This window comes from Microcaecilia unicolor, chromosome 11, assembly GCF_901765095.1.
Source record: "Microcaecilia unicolor chromosome 11, aMicUni1.1, whole genome shotgun sequence".
In the NCBI taxonomy this organism is placed as follows: domain Eukaryota; kingdom Metazoa; phylum Chordata; class Amphibia; order Gymnophiona; family Siphonopidae; genus Microcaecilia; species Microcaecilia unicolor.
Window position 1 is genome coordinate 68,561,589 of NC_044041.1, and position 15,420 is coordinate 68,577,008.

At 42.1% G+C, this 15,420-nt stretch overlaps 1 protein-coding gene across 1 annotated transcript in view; it reads right to left on the reverse strand.

Moving 5' to 3' along the window:
• Positions 1-1,073: 1,073 nt before the first annotated feature.
• EFNA2 (ephrin A2) overlaps positions 1,074-15,420 on the reverse strand; it is a 155,583-nt gene continuing 141,236 nt past the window's right edge. The window contains exons 3-4 of the mRNA XM_030219163.1: positions 9,951-10,016; positions 1,074-1,658 (exon numbers count right to left, since the gene is read on the reverse strand). Coding sequence (XP_030075023.1) covers positions 1,540-1,658; positions 9,951-10,016 — 185 coding nt within the window. The 3' untranslated portion in view covers positions 1,074-1,539. The remainder of the gene's footprint in view (positions 1,659-9,950; positions 10,017-15,420) is intronic.

A 15,420-nucleotide genomic window follows, 5' to 3' on the forward strand; every position in this document is an offset into this window, starting at 1 on the left:
TAATCAGTGCCAGTGCTTGGATATGGCCTGGCATAGAATATCTGGGGCTAATTCTGCCCGCAACTGTCAGTACTTTAAAAAGTACTGGCCGACGTGGGCTGAATATCTACAATTAGGATAGCTTGCTTATGCAGGCTGCACTGCAAGCAATAGAATAATTCTGAAAGAAGGGATTAATGTAAAAAAGAATAGATTTCCGTCATTAACAGAAACAAGCTAACCACAGATACTCTGTAATAAGATCACTGGGACCCAGGAAGTGAATATGAAGACAAGCAGTGCTGAAATTGTAACCTCTGCTCAGCTCTGCTAAACTCATGCAGAGACAATATTCAAAGCGACTTAACCAGCCAGAAATGGCTCCTGGCTGGTTAAGTTGCTCGTTCAGGGCTAACCTGTCATTTTCAGTGGCAGTTAACCAGTTAGTACTGTTGAAAATGTCCAGTTAGTGCCTATCACAATACTGACTGTTTTGGGGGTGTTCCAGGGGCGGAGTCTGCACTTGACCAATTAAGCGCCAATATTCAGCACTTAACTGGCTAAGGTAACCACATAAATAGGACCGCATAAAAGTCAGTTCTGTTTTTATGTGGTGCTTCATAGCCAGTTAAGTGCTGAATATCGCACTTAACCGACTATGCTGTAACCCAGAAAGTCAATGCCGAAGCCCATTTCTGGGCATAATGCCAGTAGTAGAGGCCAGCTGAATATCGACTTCTTCCTTTCTCTTGCATCCCCAGATGTAAAATGGAATTCTAGTCTAAAACCACTTCAGTAACTGAAGTCAGTAAATGGAGGAAACTGAATTCTGTGTCCCTTTGTATTCAATTCACAGTACCCAAAATACACCAAAGGTGAAAAAGAGGTTCAATATGGAAGGGGTATTATCTGATACTCAGTGTATTGAAATGTGAATATGGTGAACTGCTCTCTCCTTTTTTCTCCTCTTTTCCAACACATTATTTCTTTCTGCTTCAGGTTGCCCAAATTGACTAGTAATGACTTTTTTCCTTCTTTTCTTTTTAGAAGTGTTCACACAGTCCAAGCTAAAATTCTGCCATGAGCCCATCTGTGTCAGGCATGACAGGATATGTATTTCATATGTATTACCCTTTAAAGTACTTTAGGGCCTTGTTTGGATAAAATCATCATTACTCTGCATTTGAACTACAAATTTACAAAGCAAATCCTCAGCACAGGATAACAAAAAATATTCTCTGAAAGCCCGAGAAACCAATTAATCTGTTTGTCTTACCCATCCTTGGTTATTTCTCATACTGAAGATTTTCTGTACACTTGAAAACATCTTATAAAAGTCATCCTCCTTCAAAGAACGGAGATCTCAGGAAAGACAAAGGCTCTTTCGATGGGGAACATCTTCAGTACATCCCCCACAGCGTGCGTTTTGACAAAAGCAGTTCAGAGGGTTCGTTCAAACTTTAAATGAAGTCAGCTAGTTGTTGAGTCCATTTCTCTTGCATTCTCCCTCTCTCACGTTCTCTTTCTGGCTTTGCTGCTGATCTTTCTGATCGCAGAGGGCTATGAACTGAAAATAGTCCAAAGGAGCAAAAAAGAGAGGCAGAGACGAGAAACCCTGAAGCTGCAGGGAGAGTTATTGCTGGTGAAAATTGGCTCTGGGGATTCATACAGCGACTCATCTGTGAGCAAAAGAAACTGAATATAAGAGCATGTTTCTTCTTAACTCTGCATACCTATAAAAGTGAATTCTACTTTTTCCATGTGTACTGACATACAAACTAGTCAGACCAAATGGTAATTATATGGAACAACATCTCTGTGCTGCTTTCTGTGTTTCTGATATAAATATGAGCACTCTTGTTTCATGTGTATATATGGATATTATAAAATGCAAAGTATATAAATGTGACAGTTGAAAATATTGTGTGTGAATATTGAGGTCAATATTTATTTTTTTTTAAATGTGGGCTACAGTGGTCAAAAAAATATCCATATATTCAGCACTGAGACTTATCTAGATAGTGGCAATGTTTACTCCGCTATCCAGATAACTTATCCACAAAACGTTGGACTGCTTTCTATCTGTTCTAACTTATCTGGATAACGGACGGAATATCTCCACTACCTGGATAAGTTTCAGGACCACCCAGGCTCCGTCCATGCTCCACCCTGGCATTTTATGAGCAGAACGCAGAGGCAGTCTGTAAGGATATTCAAAAGCACTATTCAGATAGGGGACAAGTCTATAACTGGGTGCTTTAACTTAGGCACCCAAATTATCCCCCTAATTCTGTATGTGGTACTCAAAATTGTATGCATAACGAACCAATTAGTGCCAATAATTGGGCGCTAATAATTATTGGTGCTAATGGGGATTAATTGGAATTTACGTGTGCATCTTTATAGTCAGTATTCTATAAAGATGCTTGCGTAAATTTTTACACATGGATCCAAAAAGGGGGTGTGACCGTGGGAGGGGCAGGGTGGGTCAGGGGCATTTCTACAATATGTGTGCAGGTTTACAGAATAAGGTAGATCCACGTCTAATTTAGATGTGAGAATCTACATCAGGTTTCAGTTGGTGTAAGTCCTTGCACCCAAAATTGGGCGCGGATCTCGGCACTACGCGCTATTCTGTAAACAGCACCCAACTCGGAGTGAAGTTTGCAGAATCGCACTTACTGCTCATGTTTTTTCTTCACCACATTCAGAATTTAGCCCTGTGTAGGTCATGAGCCTATTCTATAAAATTACTTACACGTCTGCTTAAGTCAGCATCAGCGTGACTAAATTTAGGTGCAAGCACTTATGCCAACAATAGCAGAAGTAAATGTAACAATTATGTGTATAACTTACAGCACTCTGTAAGGTGATTGTATAAATGTCTGGCCAGCCTATGCCCCGCCCATGCTCCTTCCCCTTATGCTCGAAGACAGTTGTGCACATATGTTGTAGATACCGCTGAGCTCATATCTTGCACTTATGCACGTAACTGTAATAGTCATGTGCGTTAAGTGCTAGTATTCTATAATGTACGCAGTAGTAGGAGTAGGACAACCTGAGAACTTAGAAGCTGCTGGCAGGGTATCTGCCCACACACGAGCCGATGCAGTAACTTTGCTTAAGAGCCAGGTGGTACAGCTCAATGCCTGGCTTCCTAACATAAGTGTAAAGAAATAATTTTGCTTCTCAGTGCAGTACACAAATAGTATGCAGATAGAATGTATGCCAAAAAATGTGTGCTAATATGGCCTGCATACCGGACATGTGCACTGGCAGAAGCTATATCTTATGCAAAAAAAATAAATTGTCGTGGCAGTCAGTTGCATGCATATCTCTGTGGACACATACAGGAATATTATTCTATGCATATACTTCTTGCATGCCAACATTATTTATACAGAGGATAGCATTCCAGCACATGCACAGATGTTTGTGTATGCAGTTCCAAGTGCCAATAGACTTTTTGCAACACCAGTGATACTTATTGAGACACAAGGAGTTGTATACACATGCATTGTGCCCTTAATTCTATACAATGCACCCCAAGTTAGACACTTAAGGTTGCTTTTACAAAGCCGTGCCAGCGATTCCTGTGCGGCAAATGACAGGAAGCCCATAGGAATTGAATGGGCATCCTCTCATTTACCACACTGAGAATCGGCAGTGTGACTTTGTAAAAGAAGCCCTAATCAAGCACCTAACTTTAGCTGCCCAAATGGGGGTAAACAACAGTTAGGTGCTATTCTACAAGTTAGTGCAAAGGGGGCATGAATGTGGGTGGGGCATCCACTTAGGCACCAAACTTAGGGCTTCTCTTACAAAGCCGCACTATCGCTTCTCAGTGCAGCAAATAAGAGAAAGCCCATTCAATTCCTATGGGCTATCCTCTCTCTCATTTGCTGTGTGGGAATCACTAGCGTGGCTTTGTAAAAGAAGCCCTTATAGAATAATGTCAGTTTCGTGCCTAGGTGGCACTGGCAATAAGTACATGATGTAAGTATGGGTGCCTAAAGTTAAGTAGCTAGGGGTAAATATTCAGCCGGCGGCAGCAGCATGTTCACCGCTAACGGCATTATTCCCAGATATTCAATGCTGTGCTTTGCGCCACTGACTATCCGGTTTATGTGGAACAGGCTAATGCATAGCCAGTTAATTTGATATTCAGAACTTAACCCCCCCCCCCACACACACAAAAAGATAGGACTGTGTATTATGTGGTTACCCTGGCTGGTTAAGTGTTGACCCCGCCCTGGAACACCCCCAAAATACCCAACTTTCACTTAGGTGCTAACCGCTAATTATCAGTGGTGAAAACTGGTTAAGTGCCACGGGAAAATTAGTGAACAGCCCCAAACAAGCGAATTAACTGGACAGCTGCCGTTTCTGGCTGGTTAAATCATTTTGCGTAGCGACCAGCTAATTGTTTGTGCTCAAATACCAATTAGGCTCAATTCTATAATGGGATCTGGGCGCCCACATGCCATTATAAAATATTATCTTACTGCACACATTTTAGGTGTCTAATTTTTAATGCCCTTTATAGAATTTCCCCCTATGGGCATCTGCTAGAACGCTATTTCACATGCAATTATACACATATATCATAAAATAGGGCCCGGTTTTTGTTAATAGTCCAGCAGCACTCTATTCTGTTTCAGCCCACCTTTCCCTAGGCTTTTCATCCCTGTTGGTTTTTTGACCCACCCCCTTCAAGGAACCCAGAAAAGGGGAAAGGGAATTGGGCCTTGATATACCACCTTTCTGTGGTTTTTGCAACTACATTCAAAGTGGTTTACATAGTATATACAGGTACTTATTTGTACCTGGGGCAACCGAGGTGTTAAGTGACTTGCCCAGCGTCACTAGGAGCTGCAGTGGGAATCAAACCCAGTTCCCCAGGATCAAAGTCCACTGCACTAACCACTAGGTTACTCCTCCGCTCAGTCCTGTATGGTGGCATGAAATCCACAGAAGAGCATGTTTATTCTTTATTCCTCTTCAGACTTTATGTTAAAGTCCCAGCTTTAGAAAATTCTGTGCTCAGCATTTGGGTCTTCTGCACATTTCTCTGCATTGGCCTTTAATAGCTAATGCCTTTATCACCATGGGATTTAAATGAACTGTGCAGGGGCGGCTCAAGGCAATCTGCGGCCTGAGGCAAAGGATCAGCTGATGCCACCCCGCTCACTGCCTGATGCCTACCACCTGCCGCCTCCTTTCCCCAGCCCTGCTAGCGAGGAAGTCACCGCTGGAGTGGTTGAGGATACTTCATGCAGCTCCAAAAATTCTGCTGCCTGAAGCGACCACCTCACTTCGCCTAATGATAGAGCCGCCTCTGGAGCTAAGTATTAACATAATGTAGGGCACCCACAAATTGAGTGCAAAAACTGAGCTAGACTGTACACAAATCGGCCCCTCAGTAATATTTACCATCACTTCCCAGTATTCTTAAACCAGGAGCATATGCGGCATGTCTTGGGAACAGAGGCTGGAACTGAAAGACTCATATTTTACAGAGTACCATAGTAAATATAGTACCTGCTATTTACCTACTTCCCTCAAAATAGTTAAGCAGTGATAGAGGCTTCTGGGTTCTTTCACAGAGTTAATGACTTACCTGGGATGGCTGTCTTATGCCCTCCTGCCCTAAATTCCTCAAAGTCACTAAACAAGGTAAAAAATACTCTTCCCCAGATATTCAGTCCTCTTTAACCATCCAGGAATGGCTTCTGGCTGGTTAAATAGCATTTAGCCGTCTAACCACTGATATTCAGAGGGAGATAGCCGGTTATCTCAGCTGAATATTCGCGGTTAGCACATAGCTGCTATCTGGCAATATTGTGTGATATAGCCGGCTATCCAAGAATCTTCAAGCACTGGCCGACTAAGAGGCCCTTTTACTAAGCTGTGTAGGCGCCTATGTGCATCCTAAGTGCGTCAATTTTGAACTACTGCCTGGCTACCGCGTGGCCCGGGTGGTAATTTCATTTTTTACATGTGTCCACTAAGCGCACCGGAAATTTTACGGCATGTGGTACTAACGGGCAGTAATCGGCATTGTACTTGCACAGACTATTACTGCCCAGTTAACAAATATGACCTTACCGCTAGGTCAATGGGTGGTGGTAAGGTCTCAGGCCCAAAATGGATGCACGCCAATTTTTATTTTGCCACACATCCATTTTCGGCCAAAAAAAGAGAGGATTTTTTTGCAGGTATGCTGAAAAATGGACCTGCAAGTGTCCAATACACACGTCTACACCAGCACAGGCCATTTTTCATCACACCTTAGTAAAAGGACCCCTAAGTTTAGCAAATAAATCGGACTGTATACATAGCAGTCCTATCTTTGCCCACTATTAACTGGCCAGCACTGAATATTCACATAGCCGGTTAAGTTAGAGCCGGCTAAAACCCCCCAGATATTCAACGCTGGTCACTGGAAACAGCCCGGCATTGAATATCCAGGGTCAGCGTCGACTGCGGCACTTATGCGGGCTGCCTCCTGCCGGCTGAATATCGGCCTCTCTGTCTTTGCGGTCCACTAACAAACAAACAAGTTCTGCCTTCCCTTGCTCTCACTCTGTCTCCCATCTTCAGTTTAAGACAGACCCAGGTTGGGAAGCTTATACCAATTACTAATATCACAGAACTATGACTGATTCTTTCACATCCATCCATGCTTTTTACTCTTTGCATTGACTGTCCTAACCCAGAGTGGCATGGAGAAATTACAGTGGCACAGAGAAAATCAAGAGAAGAATCTGGATATGTGTGATGAACTTATCAGGCAGGAAGAACAAGTAATTTATCGACTTATAGCTCACCAGTGGTAAATGGTTCTAATTAGCAATAGCTGTAATAGTGTTATTAAAGTGATGGAACATCTGTCCATTGGGAGCTGGATGGAGAGCACCAACTCATTGCACATAGGTCACTGAAGAACTGGAATTAGATCAGTTCCTGAAAGGTGAAAAGCGAATCCAATAAGGGATCTTTTACTAAGGTGCGCTAATGGATTTAGTGTATGCTAAATGATAAGATGTTGGTTAGTGCACACTAAATCTGTTAGCACACCTTGGTAAAAGGATCCCTAAGTCATCCACTCCTTAAGTTTGCATGAAGTTGTTTATGTTTTACAACTTTGGTGGAACAGACCTGCTTTATGTATATTTACCATTTAAAAACAAAGATGTGATTAAATGTTTATGATAATATGGTGGATCTAAGCAAAAAGTTTGTACAAGTGTAATATCCTGAAAAAAAATTTTGAGCAAAATTTTCAAAGTCATTTTCCAGGGTAAACTGAATGAGCTTGAGTTAAATCCAGATAAATATTAGTAATCAATGAGAATTGTCCTCATTCAATCTGATTAAAACTATTTGTGGGCTTCTTTGCCTTGTATTAGCCAGCAGGTGCTTCAAGCAGAATGAAATGTGATTCTGTGTCTGTTGCCTTCCTAATACTCTATAAATATCACGTTCTATACATAATACCTCATGAGTCAGCATGCATGTGTGCTGTGGTGAGCTAATGAAATTTTCTGAGGGGTCAATATTCAAGATATTTTCCTGGATAAAATCCGAGCAAATCTATCCATTTGAAAAGCTGACCCCTTTAATTGCCTAAGGGCTTCTTTTATCAAGCCGCGCTGGCAGTTCCCATGTGGAAATGCCGACTGAGCCCATTCAAAATGAAAGGGCTTTGTTGGCATTATCGTACCGGGAGCCACTAGTGCAGCTTGATAAAAGAGGCCCTAAATTTGTTAAGCAAGCTGCCTGAATTTGATAAAAAAAGAGCCAGAAATCTAGCACTAAGGTTTAGCCAGGTAATACCAGTTGCACAAATGGCAGGCCAAAATCTACCCACTCAAATCTTGAATGGGTAGATTTAGCTGAATATGCAGTCACACAACTAAGGAGCTCTTTTACTAAGCTGTGCTAAAAGGTGGTGTGGCAAAATGATTAATTTTCCAGCATATGAATTATATTTCATGAAGTGTATTTCTCTAGTTTGGCCAGCAGGTGGTGCATGTTTATGTTTAAAGCTATTATAGACAAACTAGTAAAAAAGGCCCGTTTCTGACAAATGAAACGGGCGCTAGCAAGGTTTTCCTTGGAGTGTGTATGTTTGAGAGAGTGTGTGTGAGATTGACTGTGTGAGAGAGAGGGAATGAGAATCAGAGTGTGTGCCAGGGGCCCATCACTCCCTCCTCCCTGCCAGTTGCAGGGTCCCCCTCCCTCCCAGTTCCAGGGTCATCTCCTCCCTCCCTCCCAGTTCCAGGGTCGTCCCCCCTCCCAGTCCCAGGGTGCGTCCGAGTTTCAGGGTCCCCCCACCCTCCGTCCCTCAGAGTTTCAAAGTCCCTACTGTCCCAGTTCCAGGGTCACCTTCCCTCCCAGTTGAAACAGCTGTAGACTTGTTTCTGATGGAGCAACAATTTAAAAATGACAATGTGGAGAAGCTGCTAGGTTTGTTTGGTTTACAGTGTATGGCAATGACAGCAGCATGGGTGAGTAAAGGCAAGCTCCTAAGACTCTGGGAGGAGTTAATTGTTTCAGTTGCAAGGAGCTGTGCACTCCAGCTGACCTTGTTAATCACCCAGGGCAGAGTTCAGGGCAGAGTTAATTGCTTGACTGCGTTTTATGACTCTCTTTTCCTTTGTGTACGTGCTAAACCGGATATCTATGCCACCTCAAGTTTCTGGCTGGAGGCTTCAATTAGAACGTTGGAGGTGCCTTTTATATATAGAGATGGCTGTGCCTTCTTTAGTTCAACCCAGAGAAGAGGTAATCTGCAGTGATGTGATCAGCTATTTTTAAAAAATGTTGTTCTGGGCTCTGATTGGCCAAGAAGCTCAAATTCAGCTAGGGTGTACTGGCTTTTTCTCCAGTCTTAGCCAGGGAGAAGAGAGAGAAAGATCACTTTGCTGAGGCCCTGTGAACTGTCATATTTGATAACCTGTGAGTAGTTATATATCCTGAACTCCCTAGGTACTATTTAGATAGTAAACAAATGTTTAGATAGTGTTATAATTGATCCATAGTTCAGTTACCTGTTATTGTTTGCTGATCGCACCTTTTCTGTTCATTGTTCCAATTTTTCATGACAATAAACATTTTTAGTTTATTGCCTCTGCTTTTCTGGACTGACTAAGAGTCCTGGTGGTTTATGTGTTGGGTCTGTGGGTGCTTTCTAGGAACTGTGGAACCACTGGGAGTATGGCCCCCAGTAACCTAGAAATCACTGGGGATAAAGTGAGAGCGGGAGACTTGCCCAGATGCAGTTGGGACCCAGTCAGTGGGAGGAGGGTACTAATGTAGAGAACAAGTGGCAAGTGCAGGCAAAAACCTGAGGTGTGCTGGGGATAGACCCTCTAAGTGGCCGCAGGGTAGCCTCAGGCAGGTGGCTAGGCATTTCGTGACAGGTGGTCTGCGCTATTAATAGCGTGTGGTTTTTCTGTGCACTGAGGCCATCTTTTAACATGGGTGTAAAATGGCCATTTTTAATGGCCATGCGTGTGAGCCTATTTTCTAGGCAGTAAGGGCTCATGCTCTAATCATGTGCTAATGGGTTAAGGTGTGGCAATATCCACGTGCTAACCCATTAGTGATGAACATGTCCACTCTCCGTCCCCAAACACATCCCAGCACTAAAATACAAAAATTATTTTTAGTGCACAGGAAGTGCACGTATATGCCAAAAGTACCTTTGGCATTTTTAACCTGTGGTAAGCATGCGTTAGTGCTTACTGCAGCTTAGTAAAAAGGCCCCTAAGTGTAGATGAATGTGTGATGATTATTTTGTAAATTTACCTGCTTATCTTAGCTGCTTGGTGGGTTTTTGAATACTTGTAAATTATTATCACATCCCCTGCTATTGCCTTATGGGTGGCAGCTGTGCACTGAAACTCAAAAAATACCACAGGAAGTTTGGCAGGTGATATGAGTAAAATAAATACGTTACTTACTTGTTGGTCGAACATAAACTTTCAGCTTTAAGCAAGGTTTATCGACTACATTGGGTGGAGAAGAAGCTGAAATGGAAAATGTAATTGTTAGAGAAATATGTTTTCATTTGTTGCGCTTTTGAAAAGTCAATACAGTTTGATAGTGTATGGCATAAGATGACATTGTTGGATGGACACTTAGATTTAAGCAGGTTGGACAGGCTGAATGTTGCCTTTGACCGCTTACCAAAAAAGTGGGCAGGTCAGAGGTGGCACTAGGGAGGAGCCTGGGTTATGCAGGTAGTGGCAATATTCAGTGCCAACACCCGCATTGCTCAGCGGTCTAAATTAAGCTGGCCTAAATAAGCTGCTGAGGAATGCGGGAAGGCACCCGCAAAACTTAAAAAAAATATATGGCCCCCAAGCCCCCTCCCGCTCCACCGACAAAGCCCCCCCTCCTTTCCTGCCCCCTCCCTCCAGCCCATGTCAAGAAACTATTTCCCCTTCCCTGCCGCAAGAGTTACACGAGCTGCCATAAGAGGTTTCAGCAGCCATTTTGGAACGGTGCCGCAGTGTCATATGTTGTTCCAGCCTAGGGATTGCGGGGGGCATGGCTGTTTCCAATTTTTAAGTTTTATTATCAGGTGGTTCAACTTAAGTTTACCCCTCATTGGCTTTGGGACCACCATAAACGATGGGTACAGATGGAACAAAGCTTGCTAGCACGGTGCTCCTTGGGGATGGTTCCCTGGCTCCCTTTGGATCAATTGAGACAATTGAGCCACCTAGACAAGCCCATTTTGCATTTAACACTTACGCTTTGGATCAAAACTCACTCTAATTTGCTGAAAGATAGGCATTTTTTTGTAGCAACCCCCTTTCTTGTTGCGGAGTGTTTTTCTCAAGGGCAGCAGAATGTGATCTATAAAAAGTGGTCAGGGGTGGGGATCCGCACATTGGATCAGTTTGTGGAGGATGGGGCTGTGGTCGAATATGAGGAGTTGTAGAGGGAGCATTACTAGATTTTATAGAGCATTGTTGTGGCATATACCTTGACCAATGAAATATCGGGAGGCTTGGGAGAACATCCTGGGTGTCACTTTTGAATCTAAGCAGTGGGAGCGGATTTTACATTAGTTGCTTAGAAGCATAGAAACACAGAATCATGATGGCAGATAAGGGCCAAATGGCCCATCCAAGCTGCTCTTCCTCAGTAACTACCTTTTCCTAAAGGATCCCATGTGCCTGTCCCAAATTTTCTTAAATTCCGAGACAGTTTTCATCTCCATGACCTCCACTGGGAGGCCATTCCACGCATCCATCACCCTTTCCGTGAAATAGTATTTTATCAGATTCCTCCTAAGCCTATGTCCTCTTAACTTCATCCTATGCCCTCACATTCCAGAGTTTTCCTGTATGTAATTTGATGGAAAATAGATATAAAATGTTGTACCAATGGTACTACACCCTTGTTTGCCTAAAAGCCATATATGGACAAGGTAATGACCTTTGCTGGAGGAATTGTGGGGAGAAGGGAACATTTCTACATATTTGATGATCTTGCCCTAAGGCGCAGGCTTATTGGGATTTGGTCATGGTCTTAGTATCTGACGTTTTGGGATGTGTTAATGTTATATTCCCCTCAACACCTTAAAATAGGTTCAGAGTGGCTTATAATTCAAGATAAAACCAGTCTACAGAACTGGGAGTTCACAATATGATCAAACATAATATCAATAACTAATTAGAAAGCACACATTTACTGAATAAGAAATTTCTTAAAGACGAGCACCATTAATTATAGATACTATTACTCATTCTGCTTTTATTATGTTTACTTCTAATAACAATCTCTTTTCTGTTATGTCCTGTTTCATATAGTTATTATCAAAACTATATATTTTGTCATCTAATGTTTTATCTGCTTCGTATATTACTCTGTATAATTCTAATTTCTGTTTGTACTGTTAATTCAATGATCTGTTAGCCACATTGAACTTGATCTGTTTGGGAAAATGTGAAATATAAATGATATAAATAAATAACATAAATAAAAGTGATAACAGAGAAGAAGTTAGAAACTACAGGCTAGTAAGCCTCACTTCAGTGGTTGGAAAAATAATGGAGGCTCTGCTGAAGGAAAGAATAGTGGAAGCCAATGGGTTACAAGATCTGAGATGACATGGCTTCACTAAAGGAAAATCATGCCAAACAAATCTGACTGATTTCTTTAACTGTGTGACCAGAGAACTGGATCAAGGCCATGCACTAGATGTAGTCTACCTGGATTTCAGCAAAGCCTTTGACATGGTTCCTCATTGGAAGTTAGGACCCAAAGTACTGAACTGAATTAGAAATTGGTTGACTGACAAATGACAGAGGGTGGTGGTAAATGGAATTTGCTCAGAGGAAAGAAAGGTGAGTATTGGAGTGCCTCAGGAATCGACGCTGGGGCCGATTCTGTTCAATATATTTGTGAGTGACATTGCTGAAGGATTGGAAGGAAAAGTGCCTCTTTTTGCAGATGTCACAAACGTGCAACAGAGTGGATACACTGGAGGGGATAGAAAACATAAGAAGAGATCTGGTAGAAGAATGGTCTAATGTTTGGCAATTAAAATTTAATGCAAAGAAGTGCAGAGTGATGCATTTGGCAATAAAAATCTAAAGGGGATAGGTTTTGTTATATTGCCTTTCAGTGGTTATAATCAAAGTGATTTACATATTAAATATACGGGTACTTGTTTTGTATCTGGGGCAATGGAGGGTGAAGTGACTTGCCCAGAGTCACAAGGAGCTGCAGTGGGAATCAAACCCAGTTCCCTAGGATCAGAGTCTGCTGCACTAACCACTAGGCTACTCCTCCACTAGCAACATTCTATGTAGTAGCCTGCCCTTGCAGATCAGCAACGCGGCCGCGCAGGCTTCTGTTTCTGTGAGTCTGACGTCCTGCACGTACGTCTTTGCAACTACATTCAAAGCGGTTTACATATATTCAGGTACTTATTTTGTACCTGGGGCAATGGAGGGTTAAGTGACTTGCCCAGAGTCACAAGGACCTGCAGTGGGAAGTAGCTCTATGTGCTATGGGGCAAGAAGCTGATATGCACGGACCAAGGAGAAAGACCTTGGGGTGATAGTGTCTGAGGATCTCAAGGCTGCAAAACAATGTGACAAAGCAGTGGCCATGGCCAGAAGGATGCTGAGCTGCATAGAGAGAGGAATCACCAGCAGAAAAAAGGAGGTGTTAATGCCCTTGTACAAGTCGTTGGTGAGACCTCATTTGGAATATTGTGTTCAGTTCTGGAGGCTGTATCTTGTTAAGGATGTCCGAGGACTTGAAGCGGTCCAGAGGAAGGTGATGAAAATGATATTAGAATTGCACCAAGAGTTGTATAAGAAAAGACTTGAATACCTGACTACGTATACCCTAGGGGCATAGGAGCCAACTTTTCAAAATTATTGGGGGTGCTAAGCCCAATGAAAAGAACCCCTCCATGGACACATACAAGGAATTTTCTCAATATTGGGGGTGCTCAAGCACCCACAGCATCCACAGAGTCGGCTCCAATGCCTAGGGGAAAGAAGGGATAGAGGAGATATGATACAGACATTTAAATACTTGAATGGTATTAATCTACAGACATGTTTTCCAGAGATGAAGAAGCGGTAAAACTAGAGGATATAATTTGAGGTTGCAAGGTGGTAGGCTTAGGAGTAAAAAAATAAAAAAGGACGTCAAAAACAACACTACAGGTAGAATAAAAATCACAAAAAAAGTAGGGATGAACAGATGGGCTCCCAACAAACATCCAGAGGACAAACTTAAAGGTGGATATTAAGGCGTTTATTGATAGCATCAACTTTGTTTGGACTCAGGGGTTGATTCGACACGGACTCATGTTTCGGCACCTCAGCACTGCTTCGGGAGTTGTGCAATCAACATGTAAAAGGAAATGGAAATGGGACTTGATATACCACCTTTCTGAAGTTTTTGCAACTACATTCAAAGCTGTTTACATATATTCAGGTACTTATTTTGTACCAGGGGCAATGGAGGGTTAAGTGACTTGCCCAGAGTCACAAGGAGCTGCAGTGGGAATCGAACTCAGTTCCCCAGGATCAAAGTCCACTGCACTAACCACTAGGCTACTCCTCCACTCAATAGGTGTGCTAGTGTTTTTAGTGCATGCTAAAAATTAGCATGCACTAACCGTGTAGATGACCATAGGAATATTATGTGCATCTACACGGTTAGCACATGCTAATGCTTAGTGCACGTTAAAAATGCTATCGCGCCTTTAGCACAGCTTAGTAAACAGGGCCCTAAACTTCTAAGAGTCCCACTTAATCAATCAACCTCAAACATAGGCACTAGGAAAAAGTGCCGAATATGGGCACATATGCTGTCAAACCATGTAAAAGCAAGAGATTGAATGTATTTAGAGACCAATAAATATGTACTTACTTACTTAATCCCTGCACATTACTAATTGTATCTGATATCCTGAAATGACAATGTCATAACTAAACTATGTAAGCCACATTGAGCCTGCAAATAGGTGGGAAAATGTGGGATTAAAATGCAATAAATAAATAAATAAATAAATAGTAAAGCCAAGGGCAGAGGGCACACAATCTAAATATCAAACAACAAATAAATGAGTATTATGCATGCATTTAAAGCCATGTCATGTGACAGTTGTGTAATAGGACACAACCCTGCTGGCTCTGAGTAAATGTAAAAGGATTTAAAAGGGCACCAATGCTGTCAAAATGGTGCAAATTACGTGAGAACAGAAATGAATAACGGCATGCGAATAAACATGCATTGCCCGTATAATATCAAGGGGCATAATAAGAATGGTAATGAGAAACAGACCAGTTAAGGACCATAGTGAAAATTTTAAATTTTATGCGAGCTTTCTGAAATTGGAAATATAAACTAATGAGCCATACGACTATGCACTGCTCTATGTCCAGCACCGAAATCGCAGTGAACATAGCAATTGTCCTATGGTGAAATAAAGAAATAAAATGAAATCACACAGAAGTGTATAGTAAAACTGCACATGCCTAATTGTAACCATGAAATGACCTACTGGTGTGAAAAATGACTAGTGCCCCTCAGACACCCGGTGGTAGAAAAACAGTGCGTAGACATATAAAAAGAAAAAATCTGACCTTGCTGTATAATGAACACCAGCTCACATCACCTTTTTGAAATGATGAGTGCGGGGAAAAACAAGCGCATGTGAGGTAAAACAAATTTATAACAGTCAGAGTTTGTTTGTATGAGAGAGCGCCACCATGTGGAATAAAGTGGAAAAGGTACTCATTTCCAAAAAGAATGATTATTATCAAATGCATATCATATACCGCACAGCAACGCAAGACTTAATACTTGGATGTTCCCACTGTGCTATTTGGCTAACATATATACTTGAATAAAAAGAGGAACTACAGATTAAGTAAAAGAAAGAAAGAAGAA